Source organism: Miscanthus floridulus, chromosome 14 (assembly GCF_019320115.1).
Source record: "Miscanthus floridulus cultivar M001 chromosome 14, ASM1932011v1, whole genome shotgun sequence".
Classification (NCBI taxonomy): domain Eukaryota; kingdom Viridiplantae; phylum Streptophyta; class Magnoliopsida; order Poales; family Poaceae; genus Miscanthus; species Miscanthus floridulus.
In genome coordinates, this window is record NC_089593.1 from 72647655 (window position 1) to 72665913 (window position 18259).

Sequence of the window (18259 nt, forward strand, 5' to 3'; positions counted from 1 at the left end):
CCTCGCCTCGAATTCCAATCAACCATTTGGAGGTTGAATTTGAATTCCTGCTCGAATCACCCAGCCGGCCAGCCGGGAGCGAGAGCGCTGCGAGCTTGGGGAGCTCGATTCGGCCGGAGGGATCTGAACCCTAGCGCCGTCCGGATCTGTGACCCCGCGCCGGCGAGCTGCTCGGCGCCTCGGCGGCATGAGTGCCTGGAAAGCGGGGGGAGGAGAAGCGGCGGAGATATGAGCGGAGGCGGCGGCGGCGGGAGCGGCAGCGGGGACGAGTTCGGGCGGGCGGTGGCGCGTGCCGCGGTGGCGCAGGCGCTGGAGGCCGCGGGGTTCGACTGCGCGCACCGCTCCGCGGTGGACGCGGTCGTCGACGTCCTCCTGCGCTACATCACCCACCTGGGCCGGTCCGCCGCCTTCCACGCCAACCTCGCCGGCCGAGCGCTCGCCAACGAGCTCGACGTCATCCAGGCGCTCGAGGAGGTCGGCAACGACACGGACGGCTTCGCGGGCGCCGTGGCCACGGGCCGCTGCCTCGTCGGCTCCGGCGTCGTCAGGGACCTCATGGCGTTCGTCGACTCCAAGGACGAGGTGCCGTTCGCGCGGCCGCTGCCTAGGTTCCCAGTCCAGCGCGTGCAGCCGCAGCCCTCTGCCAGCCCGGCGGTGGAGGTGGAGGGGAGGGAGGCTGGGATGAGGAACGTGCCGGAGTGGCTGCCTGCGTTCCCGGATCCGCACACCTATGTGAGCACGGAGGTGTGGGTTGAGCCGCCGGCGACCAAGGACAGGGTGGACAAGGTGGAGCAGGCGCGGCAACGGAGGAAGGCGGAGAAGTCCCTGCTCAGCTTGCAGAGAAGGCTGGCTATGGCAGGCGCGGATGGGTTTCGTCCAGCGGTTGCGGTGGTGCAGGATAGCGCAGAGAAGGGGAAGGAGATACAGGCAGCTGGGACAAAGAGGAACCCATTTCTTGAGCCAGCATTGCCGCCTGGAGAGAAGGATGTATCTGAGGTTGATATGCCTCCTGAAAAGAAGAAACTCTCTGTCCTTGAGGCATTTGCGCCAGCTATCCAAGCTAGAACCATCAGGGAGATTGATGCCGGGGCAGGGTTGGATCAAAATCAAAGGAGCATTGTTCCAAAAGAGAGGGCTCCGGTGCATCTTAAGCTTGGATTTGAAAAGAAGCCATTAGCATCAGCTCTGAATTCAAGAGCCCTGGACCTGAGGGAAGATCCTTCCTTCTTGAAAGAGGAAGCAAAGGATGACAAGAAGCGGAGGGCGGGCATGATATTAAGGGCATCAATGGAGAACCCACAAGAACTTCCTCAGCTCTAAAGTTCTTTGTGGAGGAAGTGCGATACCCAGAGTGGAGTTGCATCATGGTGTAATTGTGGAACTTCAGTTTCCGGAATCTTGAGGTACGTTGTAAACATTTATCTTGTGGTAAATCATTGGTCCAGGGTGTCAAATGCTCTATAGGCCTATGAACAAAACCCATGTAGTTGAAAAATTCTTTGGTTGTGTGCATCAAAGTGGTGGAACGATTTGCCAATTTTAGCTGAGCTATGTGTTAGTGTATATTTGTATTGATTTTTTTTTTGGCTCATGTAGGACAATGACACAGAGCTCTTACAAAAATATCTATGCATCTATTTGTTAGCTTTACCCACTTTGACTAGTCTTGGATGGTAGAAAATCTGGGATGTTAGAAAATCTGGGATGTTAATACTTAGTATCTTTTAGGTAGGCTTGCTCTGCTCAGTATTATTAGCAATTGAGCTACTTTGAGCAATAATGAAGCATGCTTATGTGCCCCAATGTGTTCCATTCAAGAGAGTACAGATTGTACTGCATGCATTCACTATTTCATAATGTGTAATGTGAGGAGGATATTCTAATTTATGGGCCTATTTGGATCATCTAGGGCTAGTTATTAGGTGGGGCTAAAAATTAGCCCAAATTAGTTGGGGCTGACTAGCTAGTTGGTTAACAACCAGTTGGAGTCATCGCTAAAAAAATTAGCCCACTTATTAACCCCCTGTTTGGATGGGCTGGAGCTGAAAATTAGCTGGCTAACAATTAGCCCTATGCATCCAAACAGGAATTCTGTTATCAGTCTAAAAAAGGAATTCTGGAAAAAAGGAATTTAATCTGGATATGTATTGGTTAACCAACTACTTGGATTAGACTATCAGTCTAAAAAAGGAATTCTTGAAGTTTGGTATTATGGCTATCCTGACTAGCCTAGGACTGTATTAGAGTGTTTATAGTATGCTGAAGATATGACAACACGGCCAGGATTTTGCTTGTAAAGTAGTACACACAAGAGGATATCTCCTTGCCTATGTCCTTTGGCATGCTTGTAACTAGATTCACTTCTTTACCCTACATATTATCCCTTGTTGAGCAGTTCAAAACTGCATCATGTCTTCATATGTTGCTCTGGTAGATATGATAACTTCAATCGATGAACATGCCTACTTTAGGCTTTGGTTACCTTGTTTAGGGTTTGGTTACCATGTTTTCCAAATAACAGAAACACGATATGGGTTAGGGTTTGGTACTTTGGTTACCATATTTTGTAAGCCATACCGTGACATAGGTATCTTTTCTTTTGTTATAACAGAAACGAGTTGTAGTTTAATAAGATGGGATGGAAAATAATATGCCACCACATGATTCTCTATTGTGTTTTTTTGCTGCCTCTTAAAGGTATGCAGGATTCTTTGCATGCTATCAGTTGAGATGCAGAATGCCTTAAGGGTGTTTCCAAACATATAGTTACATAGTGCTATGCACTTCTATACTGGTTTGTAAACTTATGAGAATAATACAACAAAGACAAGATAATATATAGCTAATGTAGCATCGTTCCTTAAAAGTGGAATTCTCTCTGAAACAAAAGTAACTCGTATTGATCACTGGCTACCTGGCAAGTGACAACTACATTTACATGGGTGCCATGCTTTTGAAAGCAGCATTTAGTAGTCCCATAGTCCCGCATGCAGCAGTTAAGAAGCCCAAAGTTGAGCAGTTCACCACAGATCTAGTAATAGTTAGGCATGGCGAATCAATGCACCATCCTACTGTTATTGCTTTTTCACGTGTTCAGAGTCCAAACCATGAAGTTTACTTTACTGAATGGATCTAGGTTCTAGTAGGAATTATTTATTCCTTAATGACATTCTATTTTTTTAAATATATGGGATTTATCGATTTATTGGGTGTTTGGTTTGTGGAATGAGGTAGTCCATCATCATCTCACTCCTTAATTTTGTTTGGTTTGTGGAATGAAATGAGTTAATGCATCATCATTCTGTACTAATATGAGGAATGAAGTCATTCCATTAAATTTGAGGGATGGATTCATGATGCATCACCTTATATAGAATGGATTGATTCTCCAAACCAAACATTCCCATCAGCATGTCAAAATAAATTATTAATCTGACTTGAGGTTTGGTGATTTCTGCAGGCCATGTGTCCGTGATACAACCTTCCTCAGAAGCTTAACCTGCAACCAGGCTCTCCCTCCTCCACCTAGCATTTTCCTTGAATCACCAAGCGCTGATAAATTCTGCAGCGCTGTAACTGAAGTTCCACCATCTCACCGCATTGAACTTGGTTCCGCCGGCATTTCACCTTTAGCTGTAAGTGGGTTGGTTCAAACGGAGCTGATTTGTGAGGCCGTGGTTCTTGTCCCCAGACCTGGCATCCAAAAGAATGATGCTCCCGAGTTAGTTTTTGTAGCTGTATTCCCTGGTAGAATTGGAGAGAGATGTCTGTACAAAAGCTAACCTGATTGTTCTTACCAAGACTCGTCATAGACAGGATTGATGGATCTAGTGGGTTACTATCAACAGCCAGCTTCAGTATGCAGTAAGTTGGCCTAATAGTGCAGTATGGCCCCCCACACCGCAGCTGTGTTTGGGACAAAAATGCTTTCCAGATACCTGGTGAAGGACTCGATTATGAGGATTGATTGATTGATTCTAGTTGGTCAGTTCATGTCATTAGTGAGTTGATGTAGTGCTTTATAGTTGGAGACTGGGATTGTAATAACAGTGTACCATATGATTCTTTCGTCTTTTCCCCCAATCTAACTTGAGTGAGTATCCCAGATTGAACTTGTGAAGATTTTATTTTAGGAGGAAGCATGTTGGAATGTGTCCGGAGCTTGTGCATTTGTGTGAACTGTGAAGATCCTGAGAGGTAGCACGTAGCAGTCAATGCAGAAATGTGTTTATGGGGCTGGGGCTTGTGCATTTCCGTAGCTGTTTGTGTGAAGATCTTGGAAGGCAGCATCCTGATGTGTATCTGGGATCTTGTCCACTTGTCTGGCTGTGCGTAAACTGGTCTTGATCATTGAACACAGGGTGGTTCCTCGATTTTGCCAAGCATGCGGCGTGTTTTGCAGGGACCAGGAAAGCCCAGACTGGATCAACTAGGCGGCCTTGCTTGCAAGGTTGTCTTCTGTTTCATCGGCCGCCGTATTGGGCTATTGAGTGGTTCAAGAGGCTTCTGCTTCCTTCTACATATGCGTCGTGGTATATACTGGTGAAATGTCTGAAATACCTTATAAAAAAAACAGAAAAGATAGAAATGTCTGAAATACCGTTGTGGTATATACTGTAAACATATAGTCCTGTTCGCTTGTCTTATAATTTGTATTTTTCAGCTTGTTTTTTCAGCCGGAACAATGTTTTTCTCTTATAATAAATTAGCCGGAGCAATATTTCGACTTATTTTTTCAGCGAAACGAAGCCTCCTTGTGTGTCGTGAACATGCATGAGAAGAGCAGCAGCTCATATCTTGGTGGTCTCTTGCCGCCACCCTTATCCCCTGCATTTTCACTGTTATCTTTGCAGCCTGAACAAACAAACACCCACGGCAGTCCACTTCCGTGATGTACTTGTGCAGCAGCTGCTTCTACCACCACCTCAATCCTCACAGTTAGCGGTGAAAACGATACGGATATTTTCGACCGTATTTAAAAACGATACGGATATTTTTGATCGTATTCGAAACCGAATTCATTTAGATGAGTTTAAATTTAAATCTGTTCGTATTCGAGTCCGAATATTCAACATCCGTATCCATATCCGAATACTCAAATCGCATATTTATGATGTCGATATCCATTTATATCTTATCCGGTATGGTTGACATTATCCATATTCGAATCCGAATTCGAACAGAAATATATAATATCAGTGATATTCGTCCGTGTCCGATCTATTTTCGTCCCTGCTCACGGGTCTGTCGAATAGGTCCAGTACAGATCTGCCTGGACGACGCAGCGAATAATTTGGTGGCTCAGGTCAGGGCATCCGGCAGCCGGCAGCGATGGAAGTGGCACAGGCACCCAATGCATACTTCGATTCAGGTGCACGGGCACTATTTCACTTCACGCACACCATCGACCAGAGCAGAGCACACTCACCCACAACCATGTCTCGACTCTCAAGTGGCGAGCACAGTCAAACACTCTGATTAAACCAGCAGCCCATCCCATCCCCGCGAAAATCCCTACCGCTACCTCGTTTCCAATAATAAATCCAACTGCAAATTATCCCTGTCCACCTGCTAATTCTTGTTTGCTTCTCCTTGTTCTTCAGCTCTTAATAATCCCCTGATCCGGTTACCAGAGCCGTACTGCTGTCGCTGTGGAGAGGTCAAAGTCATAGATGAGGACAAGTCAACGAGAATCATTCTCTGTACGAGTATCTATTCATATATGGTCTTTGCAGCCGAGACTTTGTTTTCTTATTCTGCAAGCACTATATATATAAAATAAAATGGTTGGGTTTGGTACTTGTTTGGAGACCAAATATAGACATGCAAATATTTGTACTTGTGTCGAAGTGATACACGTATACAAGATAGATAGGGCCGGGGACCACCAGATTGTGTTACAGAGTATATATTTCTAAAAATCGCATCAGAGTGTATAGTATATATACAAAATCTTATTCTCATATATGATCTGAGCACATGTACGCTACCGCGTCAATCCTACGTACTTTGAGGGCAGATGGAGTCGTAGAAAGGAAATGCGGATATATAGCGGGTCAAGAAAAAAAAAGCCTAACGAAATTTGTTGGGAAAGGAGACCGTGACCAGTACTGCTAAAAAGACGCCGGAGTTTCTAACAGCAACAGCCACCATGAACCTAAGCTAGCTAGCTAGACAGGCATGCATCACATCACCGTTAGTCGGCACTTGGGCCAGTTTAGATGCAAAATTTTTGGCAAAATGCAACTGTAGCGCTTTTCGTTGTTATTTGGCAATTAGTGTCTAATCATAGTCTAATTAGATTTAAAAGATTCGTCTTGTAGATTTCGTTTAAACTGTGTAATTAGTTTTATTTTTTATTTATATTTAATGCTTCATACATGCGTCAAAAATTCGATGTGACAGAAAATCTTAAAAAAATTTAACAAAATGAAGTGGAACTAAACAGGGCCCGGCAGCCGGCCACGAGAATGAGATCCCCAGCTAGTAGGTCTGAATAATTCTCAGGAGCAGCAGTGAGTGGTGTTAGCAGTAACCACAACTGTGCCGATGCCGACATTGCCGTACTGTTTTTAGTAAAAGAATATTTTCAGCTATGGCCTTTTAGGGAAGCGAAAGTAGCCATAGAGTGAGCACCAGGCAGGAGGAGCCAGGCACGCACGCGGGCCATGCGGCGCCAAATGGAAATGCGGGTGCGATGGGCCGGTGCGCGCGGCTGCCAACTCGGAGACGATTTTGTTGACCAGCCAGCCAGCCAGCCTCTTGCAACTTGCAGATGTGGGTGGGATCCATGGACGACGAGGCAGCCACTACCATGAACATGCACGAGTGCATATATACAGTGGGTCGGATCTGATGTGGATCGATCGGCATATATGCCGTCCATGCATGGACTGGGAGTGGTGGATCTCTCACTTTTGCACGTTCTCGTTCAAACCTGGCCGCTCTCTTGTTCGGGCGCATTTTGGAGGATCAATCGTCTTTTATATTCTACTAGTATATATGAGCCATAATCTTATATTTCCTCCATTCTAAAACGGAAGTGTTTATATATATATATATAATTTTAGCCTGAGCTAAGCTGCTCTAACTTTGATAAAGTTTATGGAAATTTATTAATGTCTACAGTACCAAATAATTGGCAAAATTTCATGGTGGATTTAATTACACTATATTTGATATTGCATAAATTGATGTTTTTTATATAGAAAAGTTGGACAAAGATAGATTTTTTTTGAAAAAAAAAACAAGCAGGGTATTGTATCGTGTGGGAAATGGTACTATCAAGATTGACTTTTTTTTGTACTCGAGAGATTCATTTATTTCTACTTGATAACACGAAAAATGCCTATGCACATGTCTGTGAGTGCCAATTCTCGCAAATAAATAAATAAAACAAAATAAAAGGTCACAAAAAATATGTCTGCGAGTGCCATAATTTCCAATGGTGTTATCCGAAGTCATTGTATATATAGGAGTAGAAGAAGAGAAAGAAGGAAGCAAACATTTCCGTGGAGATATCTCGGTTTGGTTGGTTTTCCCATACAAGGCCAAATTAAACAAACAAGTTCCATTTCTGTTATTTCAACAACTGCCTCAACTAATCTTTCAAGTTGGTCAAGCCGTTTTCTACCTTTAGCGCGCAGAAGATTACATTGGAAAATGGAAAACGCTCCTTATAGTGCGTGCGTCCGGACGGACGGATCCCGTCCTAACCCGCGCCGCCCCCGCTTGCACCCCCGCCCGCTCGCGCAACACATGGCGAGTCCGACGCGCTAGGCGCTCGCTCCCGGACTTGCGCCTCCCGTCGCGGCCGTGCTTCATCCGCCTACCCCTGCCCTTGCCCCTACCGAGGTCCGTGCCGCCAATGGGCTCCACACCAGCGACCTCCGCGCCACTCCGCGGCTTCGAGCTCTGTGCCGGCGTCGAGCTCCACGTCGACAAGCCTCCATTCCTCCGAGCAGAAGCAGATGCTACGCTGAAAACGCATGTTGCAATAATATATTTCAAGTGTTCCAGATGTTTCCGAAGTATGTTGCAAGTGTTGTATATCGATGTTGTAAAAGTAGATCAGGATGTTGCACATGTTGTAATGGCTATACACATAAATTTCAAGTGTATGTTCCAAATATTTCATCTATTCCAGATGAATGTTGCAAGTGTTTTGTCTGGATGTTGCAAAAACAGATATAGATATTGTATATACATACATGTTGTAAGCATATGTTTCAAGTGTTTTCAGATGTTTCATACGTATGTTTGCAAGTGTTTCATCTGGATGTGACATATGTTTGCAATGGTTTTCAAATATTTTTCAGGCGTTTTCGCATGTGTTTCATACGCTTTGTTAGTGTTTCATCCGTCTTCTTTTGTATATTACAACTATTACACCTAGATATTTCAAAAGTAGATCGACTATTGCATAGCGGCGTGTGACCACTGCTGCTGGTGCGCTCCCTCACAAGTTCGACTTGCTAGGCGCTTGTTGACTTGCTGTACGGGGAGCGTCAGGATGTTAGCGCCAGCATGAGACGTATGGGAAAAAGATGCATTTGCCACCACAATCTCCAAAAAGGTATACACTCATGCACGGATTCGTATGTGACTGATGTTTGCCGAAAATCAACCAACATATTGCAACAAGATAATTAAATATGCAGATCGTGTGTCAGTGTAGACGGACTTTATAAGTCGTATTTTTTTAATTAACGAATATTATTTTTCTCTCACAACAAATCAACCAACAGTACTTTCAGTCATGACTTATCAGCCAAGCGAACGAGGCACGAAATTTCTTCTTATCTTGCTACCTAAGAACACGCAATGGGGGCATGTGTATCAGACAGATATCCACTAGCAAGTGCAGAAGTACTCTTCTTCAATTATTTAGCAGAAGCAATGATTTAATATATGGTATCTGAAAACCAATAGAGAAAAAGCAGGCGCAGAATCTTGCAGGTTGTATTTTGGGTGGACCTGAAATAATGATATTCTCCCCCTTTTGAATTTTTCTAACCTATATCTTTCTGTTGGTCTTTACGACTTTTTTGGCGTCAACTAGGATTGACCAAGCATAATATCATATTTCTTTCCTAGTATCATTTTGGATACACTTGAAGTGACAAAGTTTATACAAAAAGAATATCATCATTTATGATACATAAGTCATGAAACATATTTAATTTTTTATTCGGGGTCCTAAATGCTAATAATACCATTCTCTATAAACTTAGGGACTGTTCGACAGGACTTATTGCTGCTGTGGTTGATTTATTATGAGAGAAAAATAAAGTAGGGTTGATTGTGGCTTATAAGCTCAAGTGAACAGAGTCTTAGTCAACTTAGGATAACTTAAATCGGTACAAATCTGTAATAATTTTTTTTTGGGAACAGAAGGAGTAATAATTAATATGAAATGATCATCAAGACCCTATTAAATAAGTAAGATATCCATTTTATTATTCTTTCAAGGCATTTAATTGAGGGCAGTGACCAGTGAGTGAACATATGGCAATACATACACTCTAGACTATATATATCAATGAACAAACATTATGCAATGAACCCTCCTGAGGCCATGAACAAATATAGCAAAATATGAGGGAGTAGAAGCAATAATTTATAGTATCTCGTATCATATGTGTAAAAAGAAAATGCGGCTTCCTAATGATGACAAACACGTTTGCTGCCGTTTGGATTTTGGGTTGAACCGGAGACGATAGAAATCCCCACCTTTCTTGAATCTTTCCAACCTCTCTCTTTTCCGTTTGCTGTTTACTCTTAGAGTGTCAACGAGGATTGACAATACTACCACAATACGCGATTTCATGTTATTGTTTAGTCATGTTCATCCTCTCAATTGGAGGAAAAGTTAGAAGAAAGGAACATATTTTACAACTGAAATTATTGTTAGGTAAAATATAACTAATATTGTTTTATTTTTCCGAAACGAACAGGGATGAGGAGAATATGTGACCACTACTGGATGTGGTGACACCAAATCTTTGAGCAACTTCACCAAATCTTTGAGCAACTTTTGTGATTGAGTTGGCATTTGCCAATGAAATGTCCTCCGATCCATAAACAAATAGTAATCCTTTCAGCAATTAATCACATGATGTTTTTTTTTTTCCTTTTATCAGGTTGTGTTGCATGTAGATGTGCCTCTCCTAACAGTGATTTTGTATGTAGGTAGGGCTAGGCCTGGTATGTATATATATAAATAAAAAGGTTTGGTCAGGCGCAATGAAAGTGACGTATGTAAGCCCCTCATATATCACAGTCACTCATTCATTCATTCCTTCCTTAATCCACATCATCGCCGACCAAGTCGAAATTTATGATATAACGTTGGCAATTCAACCAAGGAACAACAAACTGTCCAAACGACAAGATAGGAAAAAAAAAACAAAGCAAATGGAAACTGTCGCGGTTTGGTTTGAACTTGCGTATGAGCAGAATCTTTTTTCTTACAAAACTTTAATCTCAGTGTAATAACAAAATTAAAATCGGAGCACAGTCGTTTTCCAGTGAAATTCACTAGAAATCGAACTAGCTAAGCTTAGATGATGTTTGGAATTTAGGAGGTGTGTCGGAAGGATGTTACATGGGGTATTCGATACTAATAAAAAAATAAATTACATAATCCGTCAGTACTCCACGAAACGAATTTTTTAAGCCTAAGTAACCCGTCATTAGCACATGTTACTGTAGTACCACATTGTCAAATCATGGCTAATTAGACTTAAAAAATTCGTCTCGTAAATTAGTCGTAAACTATGTAATTAGTTTTGTAATTTGTCTATATTTAATACTCCATGCATATGTTCAAACATTCGATATGACAACCACTAAAATTTAGGAGGGACGACAAATACCACTTAGCATAGAAGTACATAAGTAAATTAAATTAGGAGTGCAGTTTATGGGACGAAGTGAGTAGGCATGTAGCCTGGTGACATGCTGATGTCGAGCTTCTGCCTCATTAATGATGTTGAGGGGATGATCGGTTCTCTCTACTAAAATTTAGTCCATATCACATTAAATATTTAACACTAATTTGAAGTATTAAACATAAATTAATTATAAAACTAATTACATTGTTTCATACTAATTTATGATACGAATCTATTAAGCATAATTAGACTTATATTTAATTCTTTTAATTAGTATCTAAATATCTGCATCTTAAACTTTAGTCTTGTTCGAGAGCTGCCATTGCATTCGGCACGGCGGCGACCGCGGCGAACAGGCCGGTAGAGAGAGTGTCATGTCTGCCACTGCCAGTGCCAGCCAGCGTCGGCGCGAATTGAATAGCCGCATGTGACTGCAGCTCCGGATTCCTCCGATCGTCGTGATTGGTCAGCCACGGACACGGACACGGTCTTGGTTGGATGACACGGTAGTTTTCGACCGACGACACTGCTGAATTTCTCAGCACGCACTTGTTCGGGTCAAACAGTAGGCGCCAAATGCTTTAGAGCCGTCTTGTTCTGGTTGACTTTTGGGGTGCTTGCTTGTTTAAATCCAGATGCTAAAATTTAGAGGTATCAGTAATAATACAAATTAGACAAGTCCTTGATAATCCGCGAGACGAATTTATTAAGGCATAATTAATCTGTTATTAACACATATTTACTGTAGCACTACATTGTCAAATCATAGACTAATTAGGCTTAAAAAATCCGTGTCGCAAATTAGTCTCAATATGTGTATTTAGTTTCGTAATTCGTTTATATTTAATACTCCATGCATATGTCCAAACATTCAATATGACAGGGACTAAAGTTTTGGAGTAAGTAACAAATAAGACGATTAACACAAGCTTTTGGGGTTTTCCTGCGAAGTTCCTTTCATATTGGCCTTTTGACAAATGCAGAACAAGGCGAGCGTAAACAAATATGTAAAGGAATCGATTAAGCATCAAGGCTACAACATATCCCTATTAGTGTTAGTGAGGCGGCATTATTGGGTTTACGACGGTCGCAAGCGAGTCGACTAATGTCAATCAAAAGGAAGAGTTGTATGCTTCCGTTCCTAAATGTTCGTCGCAATGATTTGCATGCCAATAACTTTTAACTCAATTTATAGAAAATGCGTGCAATATTTTTATCTCCAAATAAATTTATTAAAAAATATATTCAAATATCTATCCAATGATACTAATTATGTATTATAAATATTAATATTTTTTAATATATATTTAGTCAAAATTATTTCTCAAAAAACGAAAACGATAGACATTTAGGGACGGAGTGAGTATATAGTTACTAAGATTACATGTCAGCCTTTTTATCCTTATCTTGTTTTATTAGAACTCACTAGGAGATATAAGGATAGTCCCAACCATAAAACCATGATATAGGCCATGTTCATTTCTCTTCTAATTTGTCTTTTTTAGCTTGTTTTTTTTTTCAGTCGAAATAGTATTTTCCTCTCACAACAAATCAGTCGGAACAGTGTCTCGCTTGTTTTTTCAACGAAGTGAACGGGACCATAGTTTTCATACCTTTCAATTGATGTAGATATTACACATAAAAACTATATCCACATTTTAGATGGTAATTTTTTTATCCAATCATCAACCTTCTCTCTCATTACCTAAAAGTCTATCTTCTCGCTCCTATTCTGAATCTGTCATAACTTTCCCTATCTTAGTTCCTTCCTATAGAAAGTTTATCGTATAAACAAACAATTCCCTTCTCTATTCTCCTTAATTCTAGTTATGTCACTTCAACATTTCGCGTATTTGATACTCTAATTTATGCTATGAAAACCATTCAATTGAACTGCCATACATACATATTTTAAACCACTTTTCGTAAACATCAAGTGTCTGAAAATTAGAGTTACATCAGCGACGTGCTGGCCATGTGGCACAGCCTGTATTTGTCGTCCTGTGATTTGTTTATGATTTGTTAATTGTCTTTGTGCTATAATATATTAATTTTTTATCCCCGTCTAACTATAGAAAAAATTATAAATTGTCAGTTGTTTTTGTGCCAACGTATATTAGATTTTGTTAGGTTTATGGTTTTATCTAAATAATTTTTTATTATTGGATCAAAAATTACAAATTATATCTATAGAAATTACAACGAACTAAAGCTATAATTTCAACATAAAATATATACAATACTCATCGCCTGAAAGGAAGCTAAAATTGCAACTTTTTTTTTAAATAGAAAGCAAAAATTCTCTTGCGCCTCTACCTCGGCCCCCTCCAATCACTAACATACGAGACAAAAACTCTGCTTAATTCGGGTGAAAAAAAATATTTCAGGCAATTGAAAATGAGCAGAACCAAAAGTGCAGGTAGTACAATCTTAGCTATTTAATAACATATCCTCGTGTTTTTATATGCCCATTGCCTTTAATAATAATGATATATAATAATATATTATAATAAACACGGGTGTTGCTGGTGAGCCAAATTTTTTATTTTTCGGTCTTTTTTGAAAAATATTCATAAATAAGTCTCTGGTGGTTTGATTTTTGTTTATGGACCCTGACCTCGGTGCCATGGCTTTTGGCGTCGAGAAAACACGTCTCGACGCCATAGCCAATGGCGTCGAGGTTTTGACGAGGCATCGGACGTGGCGGTGACCTGGCACCGACATGGACAAGGCCTTGGCGCTATAGATCTTGGCACCGAGCTATTATCCTATAGCTTTTGGCGTTTGAAATGAAACAAGTATAATTGTTTCGAGAAACATGCAACAATGCTATTGTGGTTCAGCTGGTTAGGACGTGGAGGACTTAAAGCTCAGAATCCTGGGTTTGAACCCGCGCTGAATCTTGTTTTTTTCTACATTTTTATTAAGACTCGTAATGTATGTTTGATGCTTTTTTTTCACCGTAATAATCCAGCTTTTGACGTCAGGTTGTCGCGTACTACTAGTAGGAGTAGGTGCCCGGACGATACCGTTCCATCGCGAAGACCGGCCGGCCTGCCGCCGCCTGCCGGTGGTGGGTTCACCGCCGTCCGCTCGGCTCACCATCGCCAGCACCAAAAAGGTTACCAACCCCAACCGTCTCGCGTCAGATGAATTGAACTCGCGCACGCTCTCTCTGTCTCAGGCCTTGTCTACGTCTTGACCCAGAGCACCACCACGTCCGACGTCTCGCTAATACCACGGCGCCATTGGTTATACCGTGGAGACGTGATTCTTTAGCGCAAAAACAATGACGCCAGATCAGGATCTATAACCGAAAATCAAGGCCGCGTTTAGTTGCGGCCCAACTTGGCGCCGGCTGATTTTGGTATGCACTGTAGCGCACCGTAGTATTTTATTTGTATTTAGTAATAATTGTCTAATCGTTGACTAATTAGGCTCAAAACGTTCGTCTCGCAAAGTACAACCAAACTGTGTAATTAGTTTTTGATTTCGTCAACATTTAGTACTCCATGCATGTACCGTAAATTTGATGTGACGAGAAAATCTTCTTTTTACATAGTGTCAAAGTTTGATTTTGATTCTGGGTGAACTAAACATGGCCCAAACCCACGTGAATCTATTTGTAATTTTTTTTTAAAAAGCCAAAAAATAAAAAATTCGGCCTGGGGAGCCACAGAGCCACAGCCAGCCACACCACACCCAGTCCCACCACTCCTCTCCCTTTCTTCCTCCTACCTACAAAACCACCATCCTCCATTCGATTCATCTCCATCCCCATTAATTCCTCCCCGCACTCCATCACTCCAATGTCAAGCTCCAAGAAACCCAAGCCTCCAATCCTCCTCTCCTTCCTCTTCCTCCTCGCCAGTCTCGCCGTCGCCGTCGCCGCCTCCCAACAGTTCACCTACAAAGGTTTCAGCTCCAGCGGCGCCGGCAAGAACCCGAGCCTGAACCTGAACGGCACGTCGGCGACCGAGGTCCTGCCGAGCGGCGTCCTCCGCGTCACCAACGAGACGTCCAAGCTCCTGGGCCACGCCTTCTACCCGACCCCGCTCCGCTTCCTCGACCGGCCCAACGGCACCGCCGTGTCCTTCTCCACGCAGTTCGCCTTCACCATAGTCCCGGAGTTCCCGAAGCTCGGCGGCCACGGGTTCGCGTTCGTGGTCGCGCCCGACCCGCGCATGCCGGGCGCGCTGCCCAGCCAGTACCTGGGCCTGCTCAGCGCCGCTGACGTCGGGAACGCCACCAACCACCTCTTCGCCGTCGAGTTCGACACCGTGCAGGACTTCGAGTTCGACGACGTCAACGGCAACCACGTCGGCGTCAACCTCAACAGCCTCATCTCCAACGCGTCCGCCAAGGCCGACCCGCTCAACCTCAAGGACGGGGACACCACGGCCTGGGTCGACTACGACGGCGCCGTCGGGGTGCTCAACGTCTCGATCGCAAACGGCACGGCGGGGAAGCCCGCCGCGCCGCTCATCTCCTTCCGCGTCGACCTGTCGGCGGTCTTCCGCGAGCAGATGTACGTCGGATTCTCCGCGTCCACGGGGGTGCTCGCGAGCTCGCACTACGTCCGGGGATGGAGCTTCCGCCTCGGCGGCGGCGCCGCGCCGGCGCTGGACCTCGCATCGCTGCCGTCGCTGCCGCGGGTCAAGAACGGCAAGAACCGGACCTCGCTCATCCTCGCCGTCACGTTCTCGGCGTTCGTGGCGATCGTCGTGCTCGCGGGAGCCGGCGCGTACGGCGCGTACCGGTACAAGAACCGCGACATCATCGAGCCGTGGGAGCTCGACTACGGCCCGCACCGGTTCAAGTACGCCGAGCTCCGGCGCGCGACGCGCGGGTTCCGGGAGCGCGAGGTGCTCGGGTCTGGCGGGTTCGGCAAGGTGTACCGTGGCGTGCTCCGGGGCAAGTCCGGCGAGACCGTGGCCGTGAAGCGCGTGAGCCACGAGTCCCGGCAGGGGCTCCGCGAGTTCGTGGCTGAGATCGCGTCTATCGGCCGCCTCCGCCACCGGAACCTCGTCCAGCTCCAGGGCTGGTGCCGCCGCCGCGGCGACCTCCTCCTCGTCTACGACTACATGCCCAACGGCAGCCTGGACCACCACCTCTTCGGTGACCACCTCAAGGCGTCGCGCCTGACGTGGCCCGTGCGCCACCGGATCCTCCGCGACGTCGCCTCAGCGCTGCTGTACCTGCACGAGGGGTGGGAGAGCGTCGTCCTCCACCGCGACGTCAAGGCCAGCAACGTGCTCCTCGACGCCGACATGTCGGCGCGGCTCGGCGACTTCGGGCTCGCCAAGCTCCACGAGCGCGGGGCCAACCCGAGCACGACGCGCGTGGTGGGCACCCTGGGTTACCTGGCTCCCGAGCTCACGCGGACGGGGAAGGCGACGGCGGCCGCCGACGTGTTCGCGTTCGGCGCCCTGGCGCTGGAGGTGGTGGCCGGGCGGCGGCCCATCGAGCCCCGCGCGCCGCCCGAGGAGCTGGTGCTGTCCGAGTGGGCCTGGGAGCGGTACGCGGCCGGGGAGGTGGAGAAGGTGGTGGACGCCCGGCTCGCCGGCGCCTACGACTTCGCGGAGGCGGCCGCGGCCGTGAAGGTGGGGCTGTGGTGCTCGCACCCGGTGCCGGCGTCGCGGCCCACCATGCGGGAGGTGGCGAGGTACCTTGACGGCGGGGAGGCCGGCGAGGTGCCGGAGCCCCCGCCCCCGCCGCCGATGCCGCCGGCGTACTCCGGCGAGGTCGGTTTCGACGACTTCGTGCACTCGTACCCGTCGTCGTCGTTCGAGCGCGCCGCCGCGGCTGGCGGCGGGTGGGACGGTGGGACCCAGACGTCGGTTGCCACGTTTCCATTCTCGCCGCTGTCCATGCGGTCGTCTCACGTGAGCATGTGATGCGTCCACATTCCTCCTGGGCCCGCTTGCCAGTAAGATGACGACTTCGTCAAACGTGGGACCGGAGCCTGTTTATATCTGAGCTGTCTATTTTTTTTACTGCACTCAGTAACGGCAGATGACAGAGTGGCAGTTGGTAGCCTCTTATTTAATCTTTTTTTTTGTCTTTTTTAGAAAAGTTGTTCGATTTTTGGGCTAAAGAGTCAAATACACGTGCGGTCTCGTTGGATTAAAATTTGGAATATTTCCGTCAGTGGAATGCACCTTATTAGCGTGTAAAATTTGGAAATCAAGGAATTTATGACATATATGGCTGCGTCAAGTGGGAGGACATTTTCCCCCATGCAATGGTCAGGAAGCTGCCTAGAGAAGTCTCTGATCATAACCCATTAATTTTGTCATCTGGGCAATGCAATTCTCTTAAATTCATTCAGTTCAATTTTGAACTTAGTTGGTTTAACAACCCTGATTTCATTGAAGCTGTCAAAAAAATCTGGCTCAAACCTTGTAGAGCTCAATCTGCATTAGACAAAATCCAACAAAAACTGAAACTGTTTAAGCAGTATTTCAAAGGTTGGGGTTTTAATTTACAAGGGGAATTAAAGAAGAAAAGGAAGAGTATCTGTGATGAGCTAGTAAAACTTGAATCGATCGAGGAGTCAGGGGATCTTAATAAGGAACAATACTTCAGGAAAGCATGGTTAGTAAAAGAAAACTTGAGTCTCTTAGATCAAGAAGAAGCTTATTGGCACAAGAAGATGTCATGAGGAATGGTTACTTAAGGGGGACAATAATACAAAATATTTTCATAAGATTGCTAATGGGCGTAAAAGGAAAAATACTATCATATCCTTGGACAAGGATGGTTTGATCATTGAGGGAGATGAAAATTTACTACAACATGCCACTGAGTATTATTCTGATTTGTTTGGCCCTGGGGAGGAACATAATATTCATATTGATCCAAATTTATGGGCTGAGTTAGAGGAAGTCTAAGAGTCTGATAATTCCATGTTGGGTAGCCCTTTCTCTGAAAATGAAATCAAAGATGCTTTATTTTCAATGGAGAGAAACAAAGCCGCTGGCCCTGACAAGATCTCAATTGAGTTTTACCAAACCTGTTGGAAGATTGTGAAAGGGGATATCATTCAATTGTTCAATGATTTTTATGATGGAAGAGTGGATATTAGCAGACTTAATTATGGTATCATCACCCTGCTACCAAAAGTTTCTGATGCCTAAAAAATCCAACAATTTCGACCCATTTGTCTGCTTAACTGCTTATACAAGCTGATCACTAAGACTTTGACTTCTAGACTTGAAAAAGTGGCTGACAGGTTAATACACACAAATCAAACTGCTTTTATGAAGAGGAGAAATATTATGAGTGGGGTCATGGTACTTCATGAAATTCTACATGAGACAAAAAGAAAGAAACAAGTGGGTGTCATTTTGAAACTAGATTTC

The 18259-nt window shown here is 44.7% G+C and overlaps 2 protein-coding genes across 2 annotated transcripts; both read left to right on the top strand.

Moving 5' to 3' along the window:
- Positions 1 to 81: 81 nt before the first annotated feature.
- Positions 82 to 4730, top strand: LOC136504219 (transcription initiation factor TFIID subunit 8-like). Its single transcript, XM_066499066.1, has 2 exons — positions 82 to 1403; positions 3461 to 4730. Exon 1 carries the CDS (start codon positions 229 to 231, stop codon positions 1318 to 1320), a length of 1092 nt encoding a protein of 363 aa, XP_066355163.1. The 5' UTR covers positions 82 to 228; the 3' UTR covers positions 1321 to 1403; positions 3461 to 4730.
- Positions 4731 to 14692: 9962 nt separating this feature from the next.
- Positions 14693 to 17089, top strand: LOC136505253 (L-type lectin-domain containing receptor kinase S.4-like). Its single transcript, XM_066500405.1, has one exon. It carries the CDS (start codon positions 14705 to 14707, stop codon positions 16790 to 16792), a length of 2088 nt encoding a protein of 695 aa, XP_066356502.1. The 5' UTR covers positions 14693 to 14704; the 3' UTR covers positions 16793 to 17089.
- The last annotated feature ends 1170 nt before the right edge of the window (positions 17090 to 18259 follow it).